General features: G+C 37.6%; 1 protein-coding gene across 8 annotated transcripts in view; it reads left to right on the forward strand.

Annotated features, from left to right (window-relative positions):
• Positions 1-24,834, forward strand: part of LOC101745029 (potassium voltage-gated channel protein Shaker) — a 527,752-nt gene that overhangs the window by 382,624 nt on the left and 120,294 nt on the right. Inside the window, exon 2 of one of the 8 annotated variants that reach the window (XM_062670789.1) lies at positions 18,299-18,784. The exons of 6 other annotated variants lie outside the window; for them this stretch is intronic. In XM_062670789.1, the coding sequence (XP_062526773.1) occupies positions 18,675-18,784 (110 nt within the window). In that variant the 5' untranslated portion in view covers positions 18,299-18,674. Of the gene's footprint in view, positions 1-10,266; positions 10,577-18,298; positions 18,785-24,834 lie in introns of those variants that run through there. One more of the 8 variants, XM_062670793.1, reaches the window with a different exon arrangement.

A 24,834-nucleotide genomic window follows, 5' to 3' on the forward strand; every position in this document is an offset into this window, starting at 1 on the left:
AATAAACACACAGTGGCGTAGCACAATCTGAAAATATTTCGATAGGGATATCCTTTTGCCGGACACATTCCTTAAAATCCGAGAATCGAGGCGTTCGTTCGCCGGGAGGTTGGCAACCCTAGTTATAACGTATTTACGTTGTCGCCACGCGATTTAACGTAACAACCGGAACAAAACGATTTGTAATCGGTCCCACTTTACTTTATCAAGAAATAAATTAGACTTTCGATCCTAATGTTTGATTTTCAACAAGTACTTACTATTACTTATGTTTTAATCTATAAAAATATAATACATTTTGTAGCTGACTCTCAGTTATATATGCGTTAATTTAAATATTTTAAGATTTAATTTTGTTCATCCGATTAGTCAAAGCTTTTTAAAGTTTAAGTTGACACTTCAAGGAATTAATAAACCATTATTTCTAATCATAAGTATTATATTATATATTATAGGTGGTAGGTAGGTCTTTTCAATGATGCAACAAAGTGATTTAAATACTCTATGTATTTCCTCGCTAATTGCGTCTCGGATATTCAATTTATTTTATAGATTACAAGATAGATTACCATTCGTCAAATACTACAAAGATACTAAGTATTAAAGTGTGTACCAAGAACAAACAGCATGTTTTGGTGGACATGCGTTCGATTTAAATTGGTCTCTTGCGGACCTTTTTTATCGCTTTCTCTGGGAAATTCTCTAAATAAGTGTCTACAGTTCTACATTCGAAATTAGTCTAACATCTTAAATAGTTAAAACTTTTTCCTGGAATTTCAGCCTTTTGATAACGTATTTTTTCAATTGCTATACACAAAAGGGATCCTACCCTTAAACTTCGTGAAAACGAGTACCTTCTGAACATAGATAACTTTTTAAACGTCTAACTAATGAGGCGAAAACTAATTAGTGTTTTCATATTAAAAGTGAACGCGCAATTAATCTTAAAACATTGTTGAAATGCAAAAAGAAATATCTACCTTCATTAAAATACTTAAATAACTAAAGAGTACAAAAAAAAAAACAGATTATGCATTCTGAAAGGCCGGTACCTGCTTTGTTCGCGGAACCTCGTTAGGTTCAAACGTTCGCGTTGAGTTTGTATACGTCTAAGTTTCCTTTAATTAATTAAAATTTCTACCGGAAGACCACAACGTACATAAGCGTGCTCAAGCTTTTTGAGTTCGAAAAATATCGCTTCATGAAACTATTTTACGGCGTTCAGTAGACGTTACACATGTACCGGATTCTTATAAGCTATATAAAGCTTTCATCGCATTCTGGAGAATCATCAACTCTGGAATCTAGTAAGTAGATCTTCCGTGATCGCAAAGACCACCCGAACTGACCATATTTTCCCAAAAAAGAAGATGAGTCATCGTGCCACAGTTGCATTAAAGAAATCAGGCTTAAAAACGGATATTAGTAATTATGTGCATAATCGATTTTATATATTAGAAATAAGATTTTGCGTAACATATTTAATTTACGGATTCATTTTTATTTTATTTGTGGGCGAAGATTGACGGTTGGTTGAAAGACATCTTGCTTAACAAAAACGAATGGACGAAGTTAAAGACTCTATATTAACTTATTGTTATATTACACCGTGCATGAGACAGTGGAACTATAAACTTGCCAATCACAGAGACATATACAGATTTACAGTCATTTACCAGTGTATTAAGTGTCGAATTCTCCATGTCTTCAGCGCAGAGAATGGGCTCTGCAAGCAATGAATATATTTTGCTTTTTAAAACTCAGCAGTTGCAGAATAACAAAGAGGTTTTTTCCACCTCTGTCACTTCTTTTACCACCTGTGCAACGTGCATCTTGTGCTTGTGCATTTCTTCTTCTTTTTCTCTACCTTATCCCACTAGGTGGGGTCGGCACAGCTAATTTTTCTCTTCCATTCTCTGCTATCAGCCGTTATCTCAACACTCACTCCTCTCTCTCTCATATCGTCATTCACACACTCCATCCATGTCTTCTTTGGTCGACCTCTTCACCCTCTACCTTGCACTGCCATTTCCGTACATCTCCTAGTCACATGCATCTTCTCTCTACGCATGTCATACCACGCTAATCGTCCGCTCTTTAATTTGTGGATTACCGGGGCTACTTGCACACTTTCTCTGATATACTCATTCTTTATCTTGTCCATTCTTGTCACTCCACACATCCATCTCAACTTTTGCATTTGGTAGTTTAAAATTTACTATTACCGGTGTTTTTAATGCTCAACTTAACAAATGAAGATTGGTTTATGTCCAGTGAGTGCGTTACAATCTTGCGACTTTGGAACGCGCGAAATTACAAAATTAACAAGTAATCTAACACGATTTACGGTTAAGATGAGAATTATTCGTATTTAAGCCTATTAAAATTGCAATTCTGTATTCAGCATTTGATTGTACATACTAAAAATCTTTAAACGTTTCGCTCGAGTTTATTGGCCGTAGTCACGCGCGGGCCGTCCACGTAGTTAGGTTTAAGTGCGATTAAGCCCCGATTTATCTGTGAGCTTCGTATTCACAATAAAACGTAAACCGATCACCGACCAATTTTCTAATCGAGTTCGTGGAAGTTCTTGCACAAGAGTGCGTTTTTTTTTTCTTTGGGCTTAGTGCGAGTTTGTTAACGTTCTCGATAGCGTAAAAGTTAACTCAAATTTGGATAGAGTTGGAACGTTTGTCTACGTTTGCCGCTTGGGACGCTGTTCCAACTGCATGCCCCCCTCGAAGCTAATGGGGGTAGATACACAAAAAATTAATACATAAATTAGAACCTTTCTGTCGGATTTGTACATCGGCATAGTCGGATCGCTTGATACGAGACGGTATTATCAGTGAGTCATGGGCTCCGGTATCCACATAACATTAGGTGGGCCGTGAGCTCGTTCCGAACCCGCTCGAGACGTGTCCCATGAAAGTCATTAAAAAAATTCTATATTTATTAGCTCATAATAAAATAGGAAATAAAAGGAACGTGTTTTAAAGTCAAGAAAAAAATTAGGAATGAATAATCACTAAAAAAACAAAGCCGAGAATTCGCCCAAAATAAAATGAACCCCTGATGAAAATCAGGATGATTACTGCTCTCTCTCTCTCTCTCTCTCTGTTTCAGTCCACAGATGTCCACTGTAAGACATAAGCCTCATCGAAACCACACCGCACCAACACTCACAAAAATGAACTTCTATTAGTTTGTCGTTAAAGGCAAGTCCTCGCACGCCGCAGTCAAACCTGTCAATAAGGCAATGTCAAATTGAAGAGATCCATTGATCTCATTCTTATATCGAATGAATGAATGAATAGCCTTTTATTCAGATCCATATTACAATTATATGATTAAATATATAGAAAACTTAAATTGTATGTGAACCTTAATCTAGTCTCTTATTTGAATTTTAATTATTTTCTGTAGATCTATTTTCCAATTGACACAGGCCACCTCCAACTTTTTCTACTCATGTCTTTCATGAGCCACTCTATTCCATGTGACTTATGCCTTATGGCGTCATCCCATCTTTTTTGCGGTAAACCTCTTTTCCTTTTACTTTCTCTAGGATACCATCGTCTCTTCTTTTTTCTTCTAATCTAATCTAATCTTTTCCTCTAACCATATACATAGCATTCGTATATTACATTTTAACATTATCGACGTTGACTCTTATTTAAGCAAATAAGCTTCAAATTAAGTTGAACCGAATGAAGGCTTTAGTGAGTTCTTTTTGCTTCAAGAACATGCAGTTATCAAAAAGGTCAAAGGTACTATATGTAACTATACTGAGATCTTAGAACTTATGTCTCGGGGTGGGTGGTGCACTTACGTTGTGGATGTCTATGGGCTCCAGTAACCACTTAACACCAGGTGGGCTGTGAGCTCGTCCAATCATCTAAGCAAAAAAAAAAAGTACTATGTTTCGTCATTTTAATACGGGTTAAATATAATGATGATGTGCGTGTTCTTATCTCGTTTGCAATAAAACTATTTCTCGCAGCATCCTGGTGCAAGACATCTGCGATCGTAATGAAAAAGAATCCTATGGCCTGTTTCTGTCCAATTTCAATAACAAACTACATAAAACGGTGGCTGTTGTGAGTAAGTTTGAGTTAAAGAGCCGTGTAGCCAACCGTAAAATTCCGCATCAACACACTTAATTCACGCCATTTAGCTCCACTCCACTGTACAGTCGATACATATACAGTTGGTACGTTTTGGTTACATTATTATATGTTTAAACTACAAATGTATTTTACTCAGTAGGTACGCGACAAAAAAAAAACTGATTATATTAATTTGTAAACGTTTTTTTGATCCCGTAGGATAAGTTAAGTTTGAAGCCCTATAGCATAGTGTCTGTTGAATTGTCCGTCTGTGGCAGTGAAGCTATAAAATGAACTCACCGATTTTTATCCAATTTCATGAAGATCTTTGACTAACTCCGGCTGATATAAAGTTTCTCCTTACGACTTGAGATTTTTCTTTCATTGGAAGGTTCACTATAACTTTAACTACTTAATGACACCTTGCATGAAAAAGATATAGCGTTTTTCAAGATTAAATTAATAAAATTAAAAAATTGAATATTAAAGATTACTAAAAAAAAATTTGTCAGAATTAATTTTCATATTACATTCATGATAGCACTGAATATCTCGTAACTGTGGAACTAAAATTCAATGATTTGCCCAAAATCTCGACAAAGCACAACACTAATTCCCTTATGCAAAATAGAAACACGAAACGCACAACGAACCTGGCTGGCTTAGTCCGACCAAACCGTATCATTGGACTGCAACAGCTGACTCAATTACCAATAATTCAATTCTTAGTTTGAATTTTGAAATCCTCGTTCGTTTGACGTGTGCAAACTGATTAAACGCGAATGAATCGACTATCGAAACAGATTGAAATCCGTGGTACTTATTGCCTCGCCTTTTGGAATAGTCTATCAATTTAAATCGATAGTTCCTGATCCTGTTCATATTGAAGCGATAGTTCATGTGGCCTGATCAACATTACTAATAAGTGCTAAATATGAGAATTTAGGAGGAAATAGGGTCATAACAAAAGTTATCGAAAAGACTACAGCAGGTGGACAACGAGAACTACTGGAGAAAATCTCACTTAGTCAATCTATCAATCAGAATAGTCAGAAGCTTCCACGTTGAGACATTAATAGATATCTAAACAAGAAACGTATTCAGGATTACTCGTGTTTTTAATTATTTTAAAAGCCAACGCTAGCAACCAAACGGTTTGAGTTGAATTGTAAAATAACGTAAAAAATTGTACATTTCACCTAAACTAAAAATGCATTGTTATTCGTCCATTCGCAAAGCTAAGTCTCGCGTCTGGTGTATCGTGTTATTTTTCCTAAAAATAATAATAATTAACATCACTTCTCGTGTGAGTGAGAATCTCACAAAACTCACTATTGGCTGGATATGTATACAAATACTCTGAAAAGATACGCGTAATATTTTAATTTCCTCTAAACGCCATCACCATATTGGACTGTACTGTGGACGATAATACATATAAGATAACAGTATAGTCTAGACGCCTTCAGTTCTAACACTAGGAGCAGGCTTAGGGACCCCGGTAACCGTACTTGTCGAACTCGACAAAGAGGTCGACATGCAACCTAACCCATGCATCAGCCCGCTGAGCTTCTCGCCGGATTTTCTCAGCGGGTCGCGATTCCAATCCGGTAGTAGATTCATTCGCGAAGCAGCTGCTCTTGAGTCGTTACGTCTCCATCAGAGGCGCTCGGGCAGCTGTTAGCAAATCCCACCTCTCCTGGCTGGTGCCTTTGCTCGCCCACCTGTCCTGGTGAAACTGGAAAGGCCTCCGGGCCACCAGTAATCCTACAATCCTAAAAAATAAAAAAGTATAGTCTAGTAACTGTTTCATTGTAATTGAAGCTCATAAAACATAAACAAATTTAAATGTATTTGTTTTGTGTGTGAATACAAAAGTCGGTGCCGCTCATTCGTTGTTCCGAAGATGCTTCCGCTCATAAATCTCGGCTCAAGTACAGCGTAACCCGACACTTGGCTTAAGGCGTAGACTTCGGAGCTAATTCAATCTACCGCCAGATAGCCGAGGCAAATATCTATCAGCACGATACACACATTATATGCAAAATATTAAATAGTACATAATTTAAGCACATACACGCTTCACGGTAGAAATAGGTGGCAATCACTGGACGTTTTGCCATCAGTAATTACACAAACTTGCTGGTTTCATTCCTTTGTTCTTTTATTACTTTGATGGGTGGACGAGCTCACAGACCACCTGGTGTTAAGTGGTTACTGGAGCCTATAGACATCTTCAACGTAACTGCCGCCACTGACCTTGAGATATGAGTTGTAAAGTCTCAGTATAGTTACAACGGCCGCGCCATCCTTCAAACCGAAACGCATTACTGCTTCACGGCAGAAATAGGCAGGGCGGTGGTAGCTACCCGTGCGGACTCACAAGAGGTCCTGCCACTAGTAAAATTTCAATTCGCGATTTTATTCTTTCAACGTGAAAGTCAATCGTGAACATTTTGAAGTATGTATTTCATACACCAGTATACCCCAGCCGTCTTAGACTTTAGGCCACGGCGACTTTTAAAAATACAGTTTCAACCTTGAAATCCAAAGTTAATTTTCAATTCGCCGTTAAATGGCTGTTCCACCCCATAAAATTGAATTGAAGGACTTTTATCTAAAAAAAAATTCGGAGGAATGATATCGCCTGTTACCAATGTTGAATTAATACACACTATGATAGATTTCTTTAAGTAACATCTCAAATTATGCACAAATGCGAACTTAAACGATTTATCACGTAGAAAGTTTGTGACGAAGAAAACGTATCCAATCAATTAGCCCTCTATATGAAGAGCAAAGTATAAGTGAAATATTGTATAGTAGTAACCTTTTCAAATAACTAAACGGAATTAACGTTTTCAAGAATTTATTCACTTTGGGACGCAGATATAAACTAAAAGAGATTAAAATTGAAGATTATTAATTTTGAAATTGCCTAAGAGAAAAAAGAAAAAAAATACAGAGATAATATTGTTGATGAATTTGTTTAAAAAACCATGAAATTTCATTCGGAAAACTAGTATTACTTAGACACTTCACAATTATGACTCTAAGACAAAACACACAGACGAGATATTTCTAAAAAACAAAACCGTGTCTACCCGTTTAAAAATACCAAACTACCTGCAATTTAAATATCAGTTAGATTAGAATTAGAAGATTTTTTCATGATCTTTGACAATGTAACTGTTGCATGGAATAAATCGCTTCTGGCGATAAGATTTCTTATTATAGTTTTATAATAACGTATTAAAATTTTAATGTAACAGTGCTCTATTGTATTAAATATTAGAATATGTCGTTTTCTATTTTGCACTCACAGGCTGTAATCAAGAAAATTACAGGTGATTACAACAACAACAACAACTATCTTGCCTGCTTCCTTTATATACCAAGATCGGCAGATGTCACATTAATAAAACAGTCGTTTTGTCCTTCAAACCAAAACACGTGATTATTTGAGAGTCCATCCCTCTGATCCCACTACTTATGGATTATCCTAGTGAAGTTACAAAAGATACACAGTTGATCTACTGCTACAGATGTGTAATAGAGAAGTAGTCATCGGTTGCTGGGAGAGAACTAATGTCCGTGTCGACTAAATTATCTTCTTCTTCTTCCAGTGTCTCTTCAATCCTGAAGGTTGGCCGTTAGCTTTCTGTATTCCTTTCTGTCAGCAGCCAGCCGGAACAGCTGTTCGACGGAGGCAATACCGGTCCACTCCCGGATATTCCGGAGCCATGACTTTTTCCTTCGCCCAGCACGTCTCTTTCCGTCCACTTTGCCCATAATTATCAGCTGCAGCAGCATGTATCGATCGTTCCTGAGCACGTGGCCGAGATACTCTATCTTGCGCTTTTTGATAGCAAGCAGCATTTTCCGGAACATATGAACGCGCTAACTAAATAATAGACTAAATTATAGTCAAACCATTTACGTCCCGAGCAATCGTAAATTGCGAGTTACAAAATAAGATAACAATATTAATATATTGAGACCTTCGAACTCATGTTATCTCAACGTCGGTGGCGGCATTTACGTTGTAAATGTCTATGGGCTCCGGTAACCACTTAGCATCAGGGGCCTGTGAGCTCGTCCACCCATCTATCTACGCAATAAATTTTTTTTAAAAACGTTTAAAATTTAATAACTCATCAGATGCGTTTTTGTAATTATTCTTTAGGAATTTTTTCGCCATTTATTCAAAAAATACCGTAATTTCGGCATAGGTAGAATCCACATCGGACACCACACGAAAAATATGACTATCAAACTACTCGAAGGAAAGCTAATAATTTATTTTGAGTCTTACAATGAACTCCATTAGAAGCTAATTAGACTGATGGGAATTTAGATTTTGACTTCCTTCGGGAGACAATGAGAGCTGAATTGACATTTCGAAACCGGGAATACATATCGCGAAAACTAAACTACCATGTTGAGATATGAGGTCTTAATCTCAATTATGTAGTATAACGACTGCTGCACCCTTCAAGTCGCATAACAGCTTCGCCGCCGAAATAGGTGGGATGGTGGAACCTACTCGTGCGGACTCAGAATAGGTCCTGCTACCAGTAAAATTTCAATACGCGATTTTATTCTTTCACCGTAAAAGTCAATCGTGAACATTTGTAAGTATGTATTTCATTAGAAAAATTGGTACCTGACTGCGTGATTCGAACACCCACATAGTCGCATCACTCGATGCGAATACACCAGCCGTCTCAGACTTCTGGGCACGGCGACTTCTAAAAATACAGTTTCAACCTTAAAACCCGAAGTTAATTTTCAATCCGCCATACACATTTACTGGTGGTAGGACCCCTTGTGAGTCAGCGCGGATAGGTGCCACTACCCTGCCTATTTCTGCCGTGAAGCAGTAATGCGTTTCGGTTTGAAGGGTGGGGCAGCCGTTGTAACTATACTGAGACTTCAGAACTTATATCTCAAGGTGGGTGGCGCATTTACGTTGTAGATGTCTATGGGCTCCAGTAACCACTTAATACCAGATGGGCTGTTAGCTCGTCCACCCAACAAAGCAATAAAAAAAAACAATCGAATTGAATCAGCTTCGCGGCAGAAATATGAAGGGCACGTCATTCGTGAACGTGTATTAAATGAGTATGTCATTAGGAAAATCGGTATCTGCCTGCGAGATTCGAACACCGGCGCAGTTGAATCGTTTAGTACATCTCTCAGTACAAGCACTTTATTCTACAAACCACAACTGCTTCATCTATACTAATATATAAATCAACAGTATAAAATAAGTACAGTATAGTAACAGTAAAATAAGACATGACGTAAAGGTTTTAGTTACCAGGTCCTAAAATCCCATTAAAAAAAAACATTAATTTCTACAGTATCTATAGTAATATACCTATATAAATCTACAGTGGTTTTTACGGATGTTCCGTTATAACTACTGAACCATGCATCCGATTAACTTGAAACTTGGTGTCCATGTAGAAAATACGTGTACTTAATTGATAGGCTAATATTTATATGAGTGTTGGACTCCCTAATAATAATGACAATAAATAATAATGTTAATTTTAAATGCCCAGCGAAGCAGGCGAGTACGGTTAGTAATATAATAAAAATATACATAACAGAAGATAGAAATCATAAAATAACATACTATAAATATAGTATATTCGTTTTCACTCTAAAAATATATATCTTTATAGGGACCTAAATAGCATCCTAAAATAGCCTCAGATTATTTCGAATCGCGAAGTAAAAATCAGAAAATGATCGAACGATATCACAATTTGTTACTTAATAAATCATTATCGCACTTTTGTTAGCTTTCACGTAGACTATATTATATTATCTTTATAAAGAACTAGCCGTACTTGCCCGCTTCGCTGGGTATTTAAAATTAGCATTATTATTAGGGAGTCCAATACTCATATAAATATTAGCCTATCCATTGAGTACATGTATTTCCTACATGGATACCAAGTTTCAAGTCAACCGGATGCATGGTTCAGTAGTTATAACGGAACATCCGTAAAAATCACTGCAGATTTATTATTTATATTAGTATAGATAATTTCCATATATTTTTCGAGTATAGAAGGTCCATATTGTGCATCGAGGACGCTTAGAAGGGTAGCGGGACGTGTGTCCTGTATAGCGATCACAGCTTTCGCACCTCTATCAGTCAGTTGTTGCGCATCCTTCAAGTCTAACGCGCCTGTCTCCGTAGTCGGACGAAACGCGCTAAATATAGCAAAGCTTAAAAATAAAAAAGCACACCTCTTTCTTATTCAATTACAATAATACATATTTCCATCAGAAAAAATGTGTCCGGGTTTAGTATTTTTAATTTTTGTTTTGGTAGTTGTTTTCATTTTTATTTACGAAATTCTATCAGTGTTCTATATGATTAGCGAATTCGATTTGATTTACCTCCATGTTGCACAGCAAGATCCGATATAAAGAATGGGAATACCATGGTAAGTTCATAAAGGTGGGTTACATTATTTTTTAATACATTGAGGTGAAATTGTGTTATTGTAAATTTAGCTCTGGCTTCTATTATTAATTAGAAAACACAAATTCTATATCTTCCTTTACGTAATAACGTTAAGATTTTTTTTTTATGAAACATTCAAAGAAATGAATTTATGAAATTCCAAGAATGAAAAGTGAGAGAAACAACTCGATGCTAACGTTATCTCTTATTTATGGATGAACAACTCATAAGAGACAAAATCGCAGATCCGGATCACCAAGTATATTTAACAGAGTTTGATCGGGAATCGAACCCAGTATTCGAACAGCAATTAGAAGTGTCAAGCACAAAGCTAAGTCACATTAACATAAACGAAAACAAGATCACATAAATATGCTAATAAAACCTTATTATTATTATTATTTTAAATAATAATTAATATATATTCACTAACGATCACGCCACGTTAACTGGTCCCGTGCTGAGTTCGTATAGAGCTTGTGTTACAGGTACCAGATAACAGAAATAAATATAAGATTTTTATTATACACATACATATATATAATATACATCCATAACCCTGAAAAAGACATTTAATATTTATCATACAAATATCTTCCCTTGGCGGATTCGAACCCGCGACCCCCTTGTGTAGTGACCATGTCACTTACCACTACACCAGACGGCCGTCAAATATCCAGGCATTTAGTTTCTGTACGTACATACGTATATAATGTTATTTACCTGAAGTGGATACTGTAATATTATATCATATACAGTATAAATATATAGAGTATCGTTATCCGGTTACAAGCTTCCTGCATGGTGTGCAGTAATACGTTATCAAGTCTACACGCGGTTTCAGGTTTAAGCAATTAATGTGAGAACTAACGTATATACTGTAATTATTTTGAGCTCAAATAACAGTGTTTAAGGAATACATAGTTATTAGTAAACGTGACAATATTAAAAAGAGTTTTTGCTAGAGATGATACCGGCATCTCGTTTTTACCATCGCACCTCCCGCCATCGGAGCAGAGTTCATCCATACTACCTGGAGCCACTGCGGTCATCGACAGTGCGTTTCCAGAGGTCTTTTTTGCCACGTACCATCCGGCTATGGAATGAGCTCCCCTCCACGGTGTTTCCCGAGCGCTATGACATGTCCTTCTTTAAAAGAGGCTTGTGGAGAGTATTAAGCGATAGGCAGCGGCTTGGCTCTGCCCCTGGCATTGCTGAAGTCCATGGGCGACGGTAACCACTCACCATCAGGTGGGCCGTATGCTCGTCTGCCTATAAGGGCAATAAAAAAAAAAGCTTTTACAATCATCATCATCGTCAGTCGTTCACTGCTGGACATATACCTCTCCCGATTTATACCAGTAAGCCCGGTCTTTGGCTCTCCTCTATTACTTGCCGGCGATCATTCACAAGTCATCCCGCCACCTGATCGGAGGGCGATCCGCACTATATTCTCCCACGCGTGTTCTCCACTCAAGAACCCGCCAAAGATCGTCGGTTCTACGGCATACACAAGTATGTCCAGCCCAGTTTTTTAATGCTAGATAAGAATTCACCAAAACTGTTAATACTGCGACAGGCAGTCTTCATAGCAGCCACGGTTATAATGGACTGTGACGGAAAATCAACACTGTAGAATTTATAGCATGTCATCAAGACAGGACCTCTTGTGACTCCGCACGGGTAGGTACCACCACCCTGCCTATTTCTGCCATGAAGCAGTAATGCGTTTCGATTTGAATGGTGGGGCAGCCGTCGTAACTCTACTGAGATCTTAGAACTTATATCTCAAGGTGGGTGGCGCATTTACGTCGTAGATGTCTATGGGCTCCAGTAACCACTTAACACCAGGTGGGCTGTGAGCTCGTCCACCCATCAAAGCAATAAAAAAAATCTTTCTTCCTTTCTCTCAATCCGAATCGTTGGAGCTATAAAAAAATGAGAACACAAAACACACAAGTGATTAAAAAATATATAGGTGCATATATATTCGTAAATTATCGCTTCATCTTAATATTCTGTTAGGCTACAAAATTTTTATTAGAATTTGTTTTAAGAATTTTGAAAGTAGATATAAATCATATCATAGATAAATAAATAATTAGCTTTAAAACTGTTGAGTGTAAAGTTTAAACTAAATCGTCGACAAAAGATATAAGTGGTGTGCGCATAGGAAACAAGCGAACAAGAAGGTTACAAAAACTTCGAACGTTTCATTGTATCTGTAACATTGCAACATAAAACAACAATCATAGTGTACCTATTGGTTTTTTTCCTTCAAATTCAAATTGAACATAATATTCACGAGATCTTCATTCCAACGGACTTTGCTGTAATTAGTACCACCAAATTCCTTTTAATCTGCAGCACATACCAACTCTACAACTAACTCAATAGAACTTAGTTCAATTAGTGAATATCGACAAACAATTTTAAAGTTGATATCGAAGTATTTTTAATAAGATTGGTTCGAGGCGACGGGGTGCTCGATAAACATTCTCAAATTTTACAGATCTGCGATTAAATTGGATTTGGATTGCATTTGTCGATGTATGGGTAAGACGGCTGATGTCGAACGCTGTACCGGATCATGTTTCAATTTTTAAAGCAAACACCAACTGAATAAGTGCTTTTTAATAGCTCCACGGCGAAGGAAATAGCGTCGCGGTAATTGTAAAATCGCGCCTGTTGTTGACCGGTGTCTTGTATAAAATAGGTAGGAAGACAGTTCCACTTATTTCTGAAGACAAAAAATATCGGCCATTTGTTTTTGTCGCATATTTGGGTGGACGGGCTCACAGCCCACCTGGTGTTAAGTAGTTACCGGAGCCCATAGAATTCTACAACGTAAATGTCGCCACCCACCTTGAGATTTAACTTCTAAGGTCTCAGTACAGTTAGGTACTGGTGGTAGGACCTCTTGTGAGTCCGCACGGGGGTAGGTACCACCACCCTACCTATGTCTGTCGTGAAGCAGTAATGCGTAATTGTTAATAGGCTGGGGAGAAGAGGGGAGGGTAGCTGAATAACAACAGCTGATCTGAAATACAAAATATTTTTAATCGTTTATAATTTTTTTAACAAATCAACACCTCCATGAAACCTATCGACAATGTCATATCACAATCGAAATTATGACATGCATCAATGCAATCAATTTAAAAGGGTTTTGTATATATTAATTAATTTCCAGTGCGGTCGGGTGCCGTCGATATAAGTTTTATTTTGGCAATGTCGATTGCTCTTCAATGAAAATGGTAGCGGTATAATAATAATAATTATTGAACGATAATTCGATTCGGAAGCTTAATTTAATAAGTGCACTTATAATAGTCCTTTGTGATTTTATTGTTTATCGTATATTGGTGGTAGGACTTCTTGTGAGTCCGCGCGGGTAGGTACCACCGCCCTGCCTATTTCTGCCGTGAAACAGTAATGCGTTTCGGTTTGAAGGGTGGGGCAGCCGTTGTAACTATACTGAGACCTTAGAACCTATATCTCAAGGTGGATGGCGCATTTACGTCGTAGATGTCTATGGGCTCCAGTAACCACTTAACACCAGGTAGGCTGTGATCTCGTCCACCCATCTAAGCAATTAAAAAAAAGATACAGTCGTTATATACACATATGTGACATCAACCTTACTCCAAAGAGGGTGGTGGCTTCCACTAATCTAGGTATCTTCCTCCCACCACTTAGCACCAGGCGAGTTGTGAGCTTGTGAAATAACATAAAATGAAAAGCCAATGCAACAACGAATAACTCCATTTTATTGCAACTTAACTTTTCTTAATTGCTCAGAGAGCTTCTTACTTTATGACCACGTAGATTTCAATTTAATTATCCGGTTGCAAAAATCCCGGTGGTTTACTCAATAGAAGTCTGCAGAGCTCACCTAAATTAGTTGGAACTTCGGACTGCAGTGTTAATTTAGTACGTTGCTGGTCATTTTTACAGTAACGCGAATAATTTATTCGTATGCTTGCGTCTGCCCGCGACTTGGTCCGCATAAAAAATAACTATAACAAACTGAAATTTCTACCAAATCCGTTCAACGTACTTTTTTTTATGATTGAAGAATTACTGGTAGCCCTGTGGCCTTTCCAGTTTTACCAGGATAGGTGGGCAAGCAAAGGCTCAGCCAGGAGGGGTGGGATTTGCTAACAGCTGCCCGAGCGCCTCCGAAGGAAACCCAACAACTCAAGAGCAGTTGCTTCGCGAATGAATCTACTATCGGAATCGCGACCCACTGAGAAGATCCGGCGAGAAACTCAGCGAGCTGATTCATGGGTTAGGTTGCACGTCGAACTCTTTGTCGAATTTGACGAGTACTACGGTTGAACGAGAAAATTTTTCACATTTATAATATTAGAAGGATATTACAAAATAACAACAAAAAAGCAATTATTAACAAAACCTGAATATCTTTGAACTTTGTAACGAGGCAGAAAATAATCCATCTACGTTGTTCACATCGCATTTCATCGCAACGAAGGGGAGAATTTATTGCAACACAAATCTGTACAGCACATTGTACGATCAATTATTTTGAGCTATTACCTGCTATTAGTTTTAGACAATTTGATACTCTCGAACAACCAATATACGGCTATTATCTATATACGTATATGTTTAAGCGTATATAAGATACATATATTTAGTCTAGCCATAAATACTGTTACAATTAAAAAAAAACAAAATATTACATTTCAATTTGGAATCTGTCATTTTTATATGATTGCTCATTGAGTTTTCTCATTTTGGCGCCAATACATTGTACAATATTTTGCGATATTAAAATGGAGTGGGGTGATAAAGAGAACCGAATCGCTGTGATTGCATTACACAAAGTAGGTATGGAGCTAAATGCAATTTTTTAAACTCTCCATACGCTTGGTATTAGTAAAATGTTTGTGTACCGGGCTATCAATAGGTGCAATGAGACCTCCTCTGTTTGTGACAGAAAAAGATCTGGCCGTCCACGTAGTGTTCGTACGAAAAAGGTGGTCAAAGCAGTAAGGGAAAGAATTCGAAGAAATCCTGTCCGAAAGCAAAAGATTTTATCTCGGGAGATGAAGATAGAACCATGTCGCGTATTTTAAAAGATGACTTAGGACTTGCAGCCTGTAAGAGACGTACTGTTCATTTCTTAACTGATAATTTAAAAGAGAATAGGGTGGTAAAATCGAAACAACTACTGAAGCGATACGCAAAGGGAAGTCATATAAAAATCTTGTTTACGGATGAGATTTTTTTTACAATTAAGCAACATTTTAACTATCAAAATGACCGTATTTATGCTCAAAGCTCTAAGAAAGCTTCCCAATTAGTAGACAGAGTGCAACGTGGGCACTATCCGACTTCAGTGATGGTTTGGTGGGGTATTAGCTATGAAGGAGTGACTGAGCCATACTTTTGTGAAAAAGGTATCAAAACATCGGCACAAGTGTATCAAGATACCATTCTTGAGAAGGTAGTGAAGCCCTTTAACAACACCATGTTCAATAATCAAGAATGGTCCTTCCAGCAAGACTCGTTGCCAGGTCATAAAGCTCGGTCTACGCAGTCTTGGTTGAAAACGAACGTTTCGGACTTCATCAGAGCTGAAGACTGGCTGTTAATCGGCTGGATTATGATTTATGGTCAGTTTTAGAGAGTACGGCTTGCTCTAAAAGCCATGATAATTTGGAGTCCCTAAAACAATCCGTACGATTGGCAGTGAAAAATTTTCCCATGGAAAGAGTGCGTGCTTTTATTGATAACTGGCCTCAACGTTTAAAGGACTGTATTGCAGTCAATGGAGACCACTTCGAATAAGCTCTTTATACTTTAAATTGTTTTATATTTATGTATTAAACTAACACACTGTAAAAGTAATAAATGTTATTTGCCATAGATTTTTTTTTGTTTTCCTTTGTAACAGTATTTATGGCCTTTATGGCCAGACTAAGTATATGTAGATAAGTCTGAGGGTCCCATAGTGCAGAGAATCCAAATTTATATTAATTTAAACTTATGCAATAATAATTAGACAATAATAATTTTATATTAAAACAATAATAAAATAAAACCACGCTATATTTATAAACACTGTCCCCTTCACACTCATTAGCTGCGCGAGAGAGAGATGGGCAGATTTTTCATGATGCGCATGCAGTGCGACGTCACGCCTTGCGCTTATTCACAAACACTACACAAGTGCAACGTGTGAATGTGTTGAACGCGAGCTACATGGTAGGTGCAGTGGGGGCACCCAGCGTTAAAAAAAAAAAAAAAAAAAGGGGGAGTGGGGGCCGTCAGGTTTTATTTTTGTTACGGAACTTCTTGATTCGGTCGCCGCGCTCAAAGCCCGCGGTAAAAGCGCAATATGCAATAGCTTAAAAAACATGAATCCTGCCACTTCCAGAGCTTAGCTTTGGGATTTATTAATAGACATTGTCAACAATTATTCTTCAAATAAATTGTCATCTGTAAAGTAACAGAGTCGTTTTTAACGTTATTAGGTACATAAAACACGAAACACGTAGGGGCAACTAAATTTCCTTAAAATACAGAAGCTTTAAGAGTTATTTTACTCTTCTCTTTTAACTAAATCATGGTAACGAAACCATAGTAGAATCTAAATGGACGCTATCGCCATCTAGTAATAATATTGGAACTAAAATCATAATAATTCTGCTAAATTAAAACCCAATAACATTATAATTAACTAATTGAATATTATCAAACGGGAACGCATTACCGGAATTATATATATATATTTTTTAAATCTCTTATCCTATTCGTTGGTATCCTAAAGAATTATCCCCGCTAAGCCCAGACGCGGTTATAGTGCATTCTATGGTTAAAGCGGTATCCGCCCACTGAGTTTCTCGCCGGATCTCTCAGTGAGTTGCGTTTCCGATCCGGTGGTAGATGCTGCGAAGCACTTCTGTTGCCAGTAGGCTAGTGTTACAAAGTCCTGAGGTTAGGGCCCCGTGAATTCACCTACTCGCTCGGTTTAGCTGGATAGCCTTCTAAGGCTACCTACCAGCTTGGTAGGAAAAAAAAGCAGTATCATTTATTGATAAAGGTCAAAACTAAAGTTTTTGTTATAATAACATCGAAGTTTAACTATTCTTCCAAACGAAACACACGATCGGAATAAAAAGTGTCCTATATGCTAATCCAAGAAATTGTCCATCTCTGTGCCGATTTTCATTCAAATCTGTTCAACGATTCACGTGTGATTGAGCATCAAACATACACACATCTAAATTCTAAATATTTTCACAAACTTTCACGTTTATGACCGTTGTAGAATAGGATACTGATAATGCAATATTTCAGTGATACTTCAAATACTTTTCAATATCTTCATAAAGAAAAGGTTTTCATGTTTCGGAATAGAGCTGTAACATTGTAATTATTAGTTTTTTTTTTATTGCTTTTTCATTTTTATTTTCCGATCTCCGCATAAATATATTCCAGATTCTAATTAAAAAACGTTTTAGTACGAAATGTTAATATTAACGAGCGAGACCAATGAAAAAGCAAAAGCCGAATGTATTGAATAAACAAGTAGCTTCTGACATACGACAAATATCCTCCAAGAACTAGAATTCCAACTCTCTAAATGTAATATCGATTTATACAATTGAATAATTGCAAACTTACAAAAACTTGAATAAAATGGCGTTTGTAATGCACCGTTTGACCTCAGACACATGGGAACCGAAGCAGCCGGCGAATCAAAAGCATTCTTGAACGATAAACCAATCAATAAACGCATCAAAGACGAGCAAATAAACACGCTATCAAACAAACAATACAAAGCGAAATTTAGATTAAAAAACTTAATACTAATGACGTAATACAATAATTCGAATGTGATCTAAGATTAATAGAACTGTATGAAATTATGCGTCCAAATTAAATTTAAGTAATTTTAGTATAGCGATCGGATGTTAGGATTGTGATGAGTAGAGAAAAGAACGCGTCCGGTTGAGGTTGGGTCGATTTGCGTTCGCTCGGGTTGCAGTCTGTTCGTCTGGACGCGCCGGTCAGTTGCTATGGGACAGTGAGCTCGGGATAACACTATGGCGGCAGTTGCGGGCCTGTACGGGCTTGGGGACGAGCAGAGGGCGCGACACCGCCGGGGACAGGCCAACGCCGAGCGCTCCGAGTCCAGAGATGACAACACTGAGGCGTGAGTATCCTTCAACTTTTACTGCACTCGTCCATTTTCAGGTATCACGAAGACATCATTACGTATTAGTGAAAACAGATTCGCTGCGATTTGATAAGTCTACGAAATATTCCCATTTGAAACTACGCGCGTCACGTATCGTTCTTTTGAAACTAAATTGTAAACCTTCACTAGAACTACTAATAACGGCTTAGGAGCTCGTGAAATATAAACAAAATCAAATAATGTGATTGATACGTGCTTATTAATTTGGTATGTATATATGTTTCATAGACTTGAAATTTTTCACACGTATCAAGGACCGACGGCAATAGAATAATTTTATAATTTCGCTCTAATATCTTGACCAGTACAAACAGGATAAAACGAAGATTAAAACAATTATTAGTTTAGTTAGCTTATCTGTGCTTATTTGTTTTCAATTTTTTTAATTTTTTTTTTTTGTATTTCTTAGATTGATGGACGAGCTCACAGCCCACCTGATGTTAAGTGGTTACTGGAGCCCATAGACATCTAGAACGTAAATGCGCCAACCACCTCGAGATATAAGTTCTAAGGTCTCTCAGTATAGTTACAACGGCTACCCCGCCCTTCGAACCGAAACGCATTACTGCTTCACGGCGGAAATAGGCGGGGTGGTGGTACCTACCCGTGCGGACTCCCAAGAGGTCCTACCACCAGTGATTACGCATTTGTTTAGGTTAATTTTGATCCAAACCCAGTCCCAATCATCACCCACCCAATCCACTGTTAATAACGTTAATTGTATTAATTATAGCGATTTGCAGTAGCTACTCGCGCGGCACTCAATGCAATTAATTGCGCAAGTGCCCGCAATAAGTTGACAACGTTTGATCTCGGTATAACGGCATGTAAGATACAAACAGACCCTATTATTTTTTATATTTAGTTCGCCCAGCGATCGAATTTTAATTATCACTGACACTACAAGTTTTAGATTCCTTTTATATATTAAGTTTTATGTTATTGACTGTTTTTTGAGTTGGAGTTCAACCTTTCCACCGTAAAACAGTCAACGCCGAATGTCTAGCGGCGGTTAATTAGCCGGGCCCAAATAAGGCTTCAGCGGTTTTGAAGAGCTAAATCCCTTCAAAAAGCACTGCCGTGGAAGGACGCGGGAACCCACCATGTGTATTTTTCCAAGAAAGCCTCATGAGGCCACGACCCTCAGGATTGAGGATTATCGATGCAAAAAGGAGGATCACACTTAACTTTGCTTCTAAAAAATATAAAAGAGAATCGGTCAGCATATCGAGAATAAAACAAGACTTAACTATTTTGTATTTTTGCTTATTTAAATAATAAAATGTAATTATAATAAAAATTAACTCTATTGGCCCTTCTGGACTTGTAGTCAATCGACTTTGTATCAATACTCTATCTAAAATAGAACCATTCGCCAGCCATGAGACTTCAGACTTACGTGAACTAGTCTGCTCTGATATGTTCCTTAATTTATTTAAGAAGTACCAGAGATTTTCAAAACAAACAGTTTTTTTTTTCTTTTATAAAATTAAAATAATTCATTATAAATCTTACCGTAAAATTTTTAGTAACCAAGATTGGTAGGTAGATCATGACTACCTATGGCTGGTCTATTCGAGACAAGAGATCAAAACCTCAGTTGATCTAGAATAGCCTTACTTGATAAAGTAATAAATTTATTTACGTTTTAAATCAATTGCCGGTCTCACGTATAAAATATCTTCTGTTGTGCTTAATTTCGTTACATGTCATTAGATGGGGACGGAAATGCTTTGCTGTTGTTCGGATATTAAGTGGTCGCTAATGGACCTAGTTTAAGTTAGGAAGTTTTGTGAAGCTAGCTAAAACATTGAGCGAGGAAAGTTATCTGTGCATTTTGCGTTATGTGAGCCCCTATATCAGGTTAAAGTATATGATGATAATATTTATTTTTATTTCACGCATAGAAATATTTTGAAAGGCGGGGCAGCCGTTGTACAATTAAAAGTGAGACCTTACGACTCATGTCTCAAGGTGGGTGGCGCCATTTACTTTGTAGATGTCTATGGGCTCCGGTAACCACTTAACACCAGGTGGGTCGTGAGATCGTCCAACAATCTAAGTAATAAAAAAAATTCGTCGTCTTCATCATGATGTAGTGTCGGACTGGAATAGCATTTTTTTCAAGCAAGGGTCGAACCTCCTACGAGGTCTCCACATATAGGGGGCGCGGGGGATATGTGGGACTTTACGATCTGCAAGGTGTTGGGAGCAGACCGCGGGCCCAAGAAAGTTTAGGGCGCTACCCACTAAACGACTCCCCTGCACTCTTTCACCCGATGTCCGATCTCCGTCCGGGGTCAGAACCCGGTCAGAGTAGGGGGGTCCCCGCGGTCAACACTACAACCTGACACGCGGCGCCACCCCGAAGACCGCAGACCGCGTCGCAGTCCGCAGCCGCCGACGCGTCGTCCCGTCCCCCTGGTGCCAGCGCGCTAGAATGACGGTAGCGTGCGGTGCAGCCTCAACCCCCTCAGTTCGCCCTGTGACCATCACCGGGAGAAGACTGCCTCCTCATAAGGATAGGAATAGCGTGACCCAACTCTTCCCGTGGGTGCAACTGCGCTCTGAGTACCAACGGTATCAAAGTGGGTGTACCAGAATGCTGAGGTCGCCAACTAGTATTGGTAATAAACGCTTGGGTAATAGCAACCTGCCTATTCCTCTTGGAGCTAGGCGTTCCGGTTCGAAACACATTGAGTAAGTCCAAATAAGGCCGATCCCGGACAGCGTTGTAATTACTTTTATTTTGTTGTGTGTAACTTCACTACTGATAATTGGGTTCACTAATCACTAAATACAACTTTTATGCATGGAGGAGGATTTTTGTGTAAAATTTTCATTTTAGGATAAATGATTTATATTAATCAACGGTCGACGCTCGATATTTTACTATCAATTAAAGGATGGAATTGAATTTTTGTTCACAATTCGTAAAATAAGCTAAGTAGACGCTTAAATACGTGACCGCAAATTGATTCCCAATAACAAGCTATATGTGTCACTCTCTAACTTGACAGTTGCTCTGTAAATGAAAGAGATGGAAGCAACTGTATTGTTCACTCTTGTGGAAAGGGCGAGATTTATTGTGCATCCAAAAAAGGTATGCCATTTATTCATGGACTGTCTTTAACGAATTTGTTCGTTTTAATTTGGTGAATTTGTCAACGCTTGGTCTTGAAATCGGCTTAGGTTAACAGCGCGAGGTCAGAGATCGAAGATGAAAGGTTTTTTTTTATTTTTTTATCGCCTTTGTAGGCAGACGAGCATACGGCCCACCTGATGGTGAGTGGTTACCGTCGCCCATGGACTTCAGCAATGCCAAGGGCAGAGCCAAGCCGCTGCCTACCGCCGTCTCAATAATACAGCCATCATGCTTGCTGGTGGTAGGACGTCTTGTGAGTTCACACGGGTAGGTAACACCACGCTGCCTATTTCTGCCTCAAAGCAGTAATGCGTCTCGGTTTGTAGAGCGCGACAGTCGTTGTATGTACTATAGAGCTGAAACTTAGAAGTCACGTATCAATGTGGATAGCGTTAACATTATTGTTGTCTAACCGATAACCCCTGATAAATGATTGACCGCGAGCATATTCACCAGACTAAGCAGTAAAACATACAGACAGGCGCGCAATAATCAATCGTGACATAAATACGTAACACAGCGATACGTCCCACAATCTGTTTAGTTATTAGACTGTCGGAATCACTTACACTTCTACTAACGAACAGCGGGATAATTCAGTATAAGATATCTTAACAATATGAAAATATGAACCAAATTAGCGTGCATGAAATTTAATATTTACAACAAAATAATACTATCAATTTTAATTCAATATCTATATATGAATACGTGAAGCAACAACTTTGTATCCCTTTTTACGACCGAGGAGTATGCAATTTTCCACACTTATAGAGAATATAGAGAAGAAGTGCACAATGCTAATATTTTTTTAAAATAATGCATAAAAGATACATTAAATGGATAGAGAAAACATTACACACACTACGTACCATGTATTTGACGCACACACGCATGCATAATGCATACTATTTATTGTCAAGCTTTTGTTCTTGACGTCTGTTGTCAAATTGAGAATAGATTCAATATTATTTGTCTTTGTTAATATTTTTTATAATGTAGTCTTGGCGAAATTTGTGATTATAGAAGTATAAAATACAATTATAATAGTGTACAAACTTACAATTCCAATTAATTATAGTCGAATTTCGACTACTACGGGACCTCTAGTTTATTTTAATAGTACAATAAGAAGAGAGCGTGGATAACTATGTGCTAAGCTACTATCATATTTCTAGTTTTTTTGTGTTAAAAAAAATTGTACTAGATTGCATCATAAAATGAAACTGCAAAGCATTCAAGAATCCATTTTTTTTTATTGCTTAGATGGATGGACGAGCTCACAGCCCACCTGATGTTAAGTGGTTACTGGAGCCAATAGACATCCACAACGTAAATGCGCCACCCATCTTGAGATATAAGTTCTAAGGTCTCAGTATAGTTATCATAAAATCCATTACCTACCGATTAAAGGACACTTTCGGTTTTTCAATATTCTCAACCCCCTTAATGAGACTGATATCGTGTCGCATCCTAGGCTTGGTCAAGTGAAGCGGCGTCGTCTTTCGCCGTGTCATTTTTATAATAAAATCAAGTTTCCTATCCTTAGTTTGCTTGAAGTAAAAACTTCTTTAGCTTTGTTATGATTCGAAAGTCGATGAAACGAAAAATCGACAGTAAAAAGAGATAGACAAATTAATTCATAAGATTTAACGTAGGAGAAAATGAGATAGGAAGCATTATACAGTGTTTCTTATATTTGTAGTTCTCTTTATGCTCTGCTTCGTACCTAATACTCGTACTTAATACATTCTGAATAAATCTATGTAATAAATAAGAATAAAATGTAAAATAACTATGAAACTTAGTATCTTACTAAACCTACAATTATCTTCTTCCCGAAATTTTACAAACGTCTTGAAGCCAAAATTTTTGAAGGTTTCACCTCTACCCCGTGTGAATTGCACACAGTTTTTTTTATTTAATAATTAGGCACACAATATACATTACAAGCTAAAAAAGATACACAATAAAGAACAACAAGTAAATAAATCTGACTTGTAACATAAGCCATGTGCGCACGACTAATTAAGATAAATATGCTAAGTACACAATGTTCCTTACAACTATAAGATAAAATAATATGATAACGAAAACGAATCTAGCTTATAATGCTATGAATGTAATTCTAGTCACAATAAACACTAAACAATTACACTGCTTAATCTACTATTATTACTGGGGTAGGAACTCTTGTAAGTCCGCGCCGGTGGGTACTGCTTCACGGCAGAAATAGGCAGCGAGTATTAGCAAATTCTATCAGGTTGAGCCCGTGAGCTTACTTACCGGTCCGCGTGAAGTTGGTATATCCACTTAGGCTACCAAAGATTAGGTATTGAATAAATAAATGCATATTTATAATACCCCTGATTTTCCAAGATACCTGTTCATATCTGTTGATCACGCCATCGGTTTCATCCCACCCTTTGTAAATGCATAGATGCATATATTCGCGCTTCATTGAACAATGATAGTCCTCCCGTGTAACATGTAACATCACAGCTGTTACACATGTATGCAAGTCGTATTTGTTTAATTAAGCATTTTACATGATGAAAGATTCTGATTTCTTCATCTTTTTGAAACCTAAAAGGTAATTTTCTTCAGTTTTCGGGAATCCGCGACGGTCATTTAAGTACCACGGAATCTATTAAGTATTCGAACGTCGGAAATGATATATTGACAATATTATAGGCGAGTAATGAATCGCAATAGTAGTTTATATGAAATAATCGGTCATTTCCGTTCATTACAAATCATTCGTTACATTTCTAATTTCGTGTCGGCGACAAGAAAAAAAGTGCGTGCGAACAAAGTACACATGTCAGAAGTGAAACTTTTTTGGCGAACTAATTTATGA

This window comes from Bombyx mori, chromosome 1 (genome assembly GCF_030269925.1).
Source record: "Bombyx mori chromosome 1, ASM3026992v2".
Classification (NCBI taxonomy): domain Eukaryota; kingdom Metazoa; phylum Arthropoda; class Insecta; order Lepidoptera; family Bombycidae; genus Bombyx; species Bombyx mori.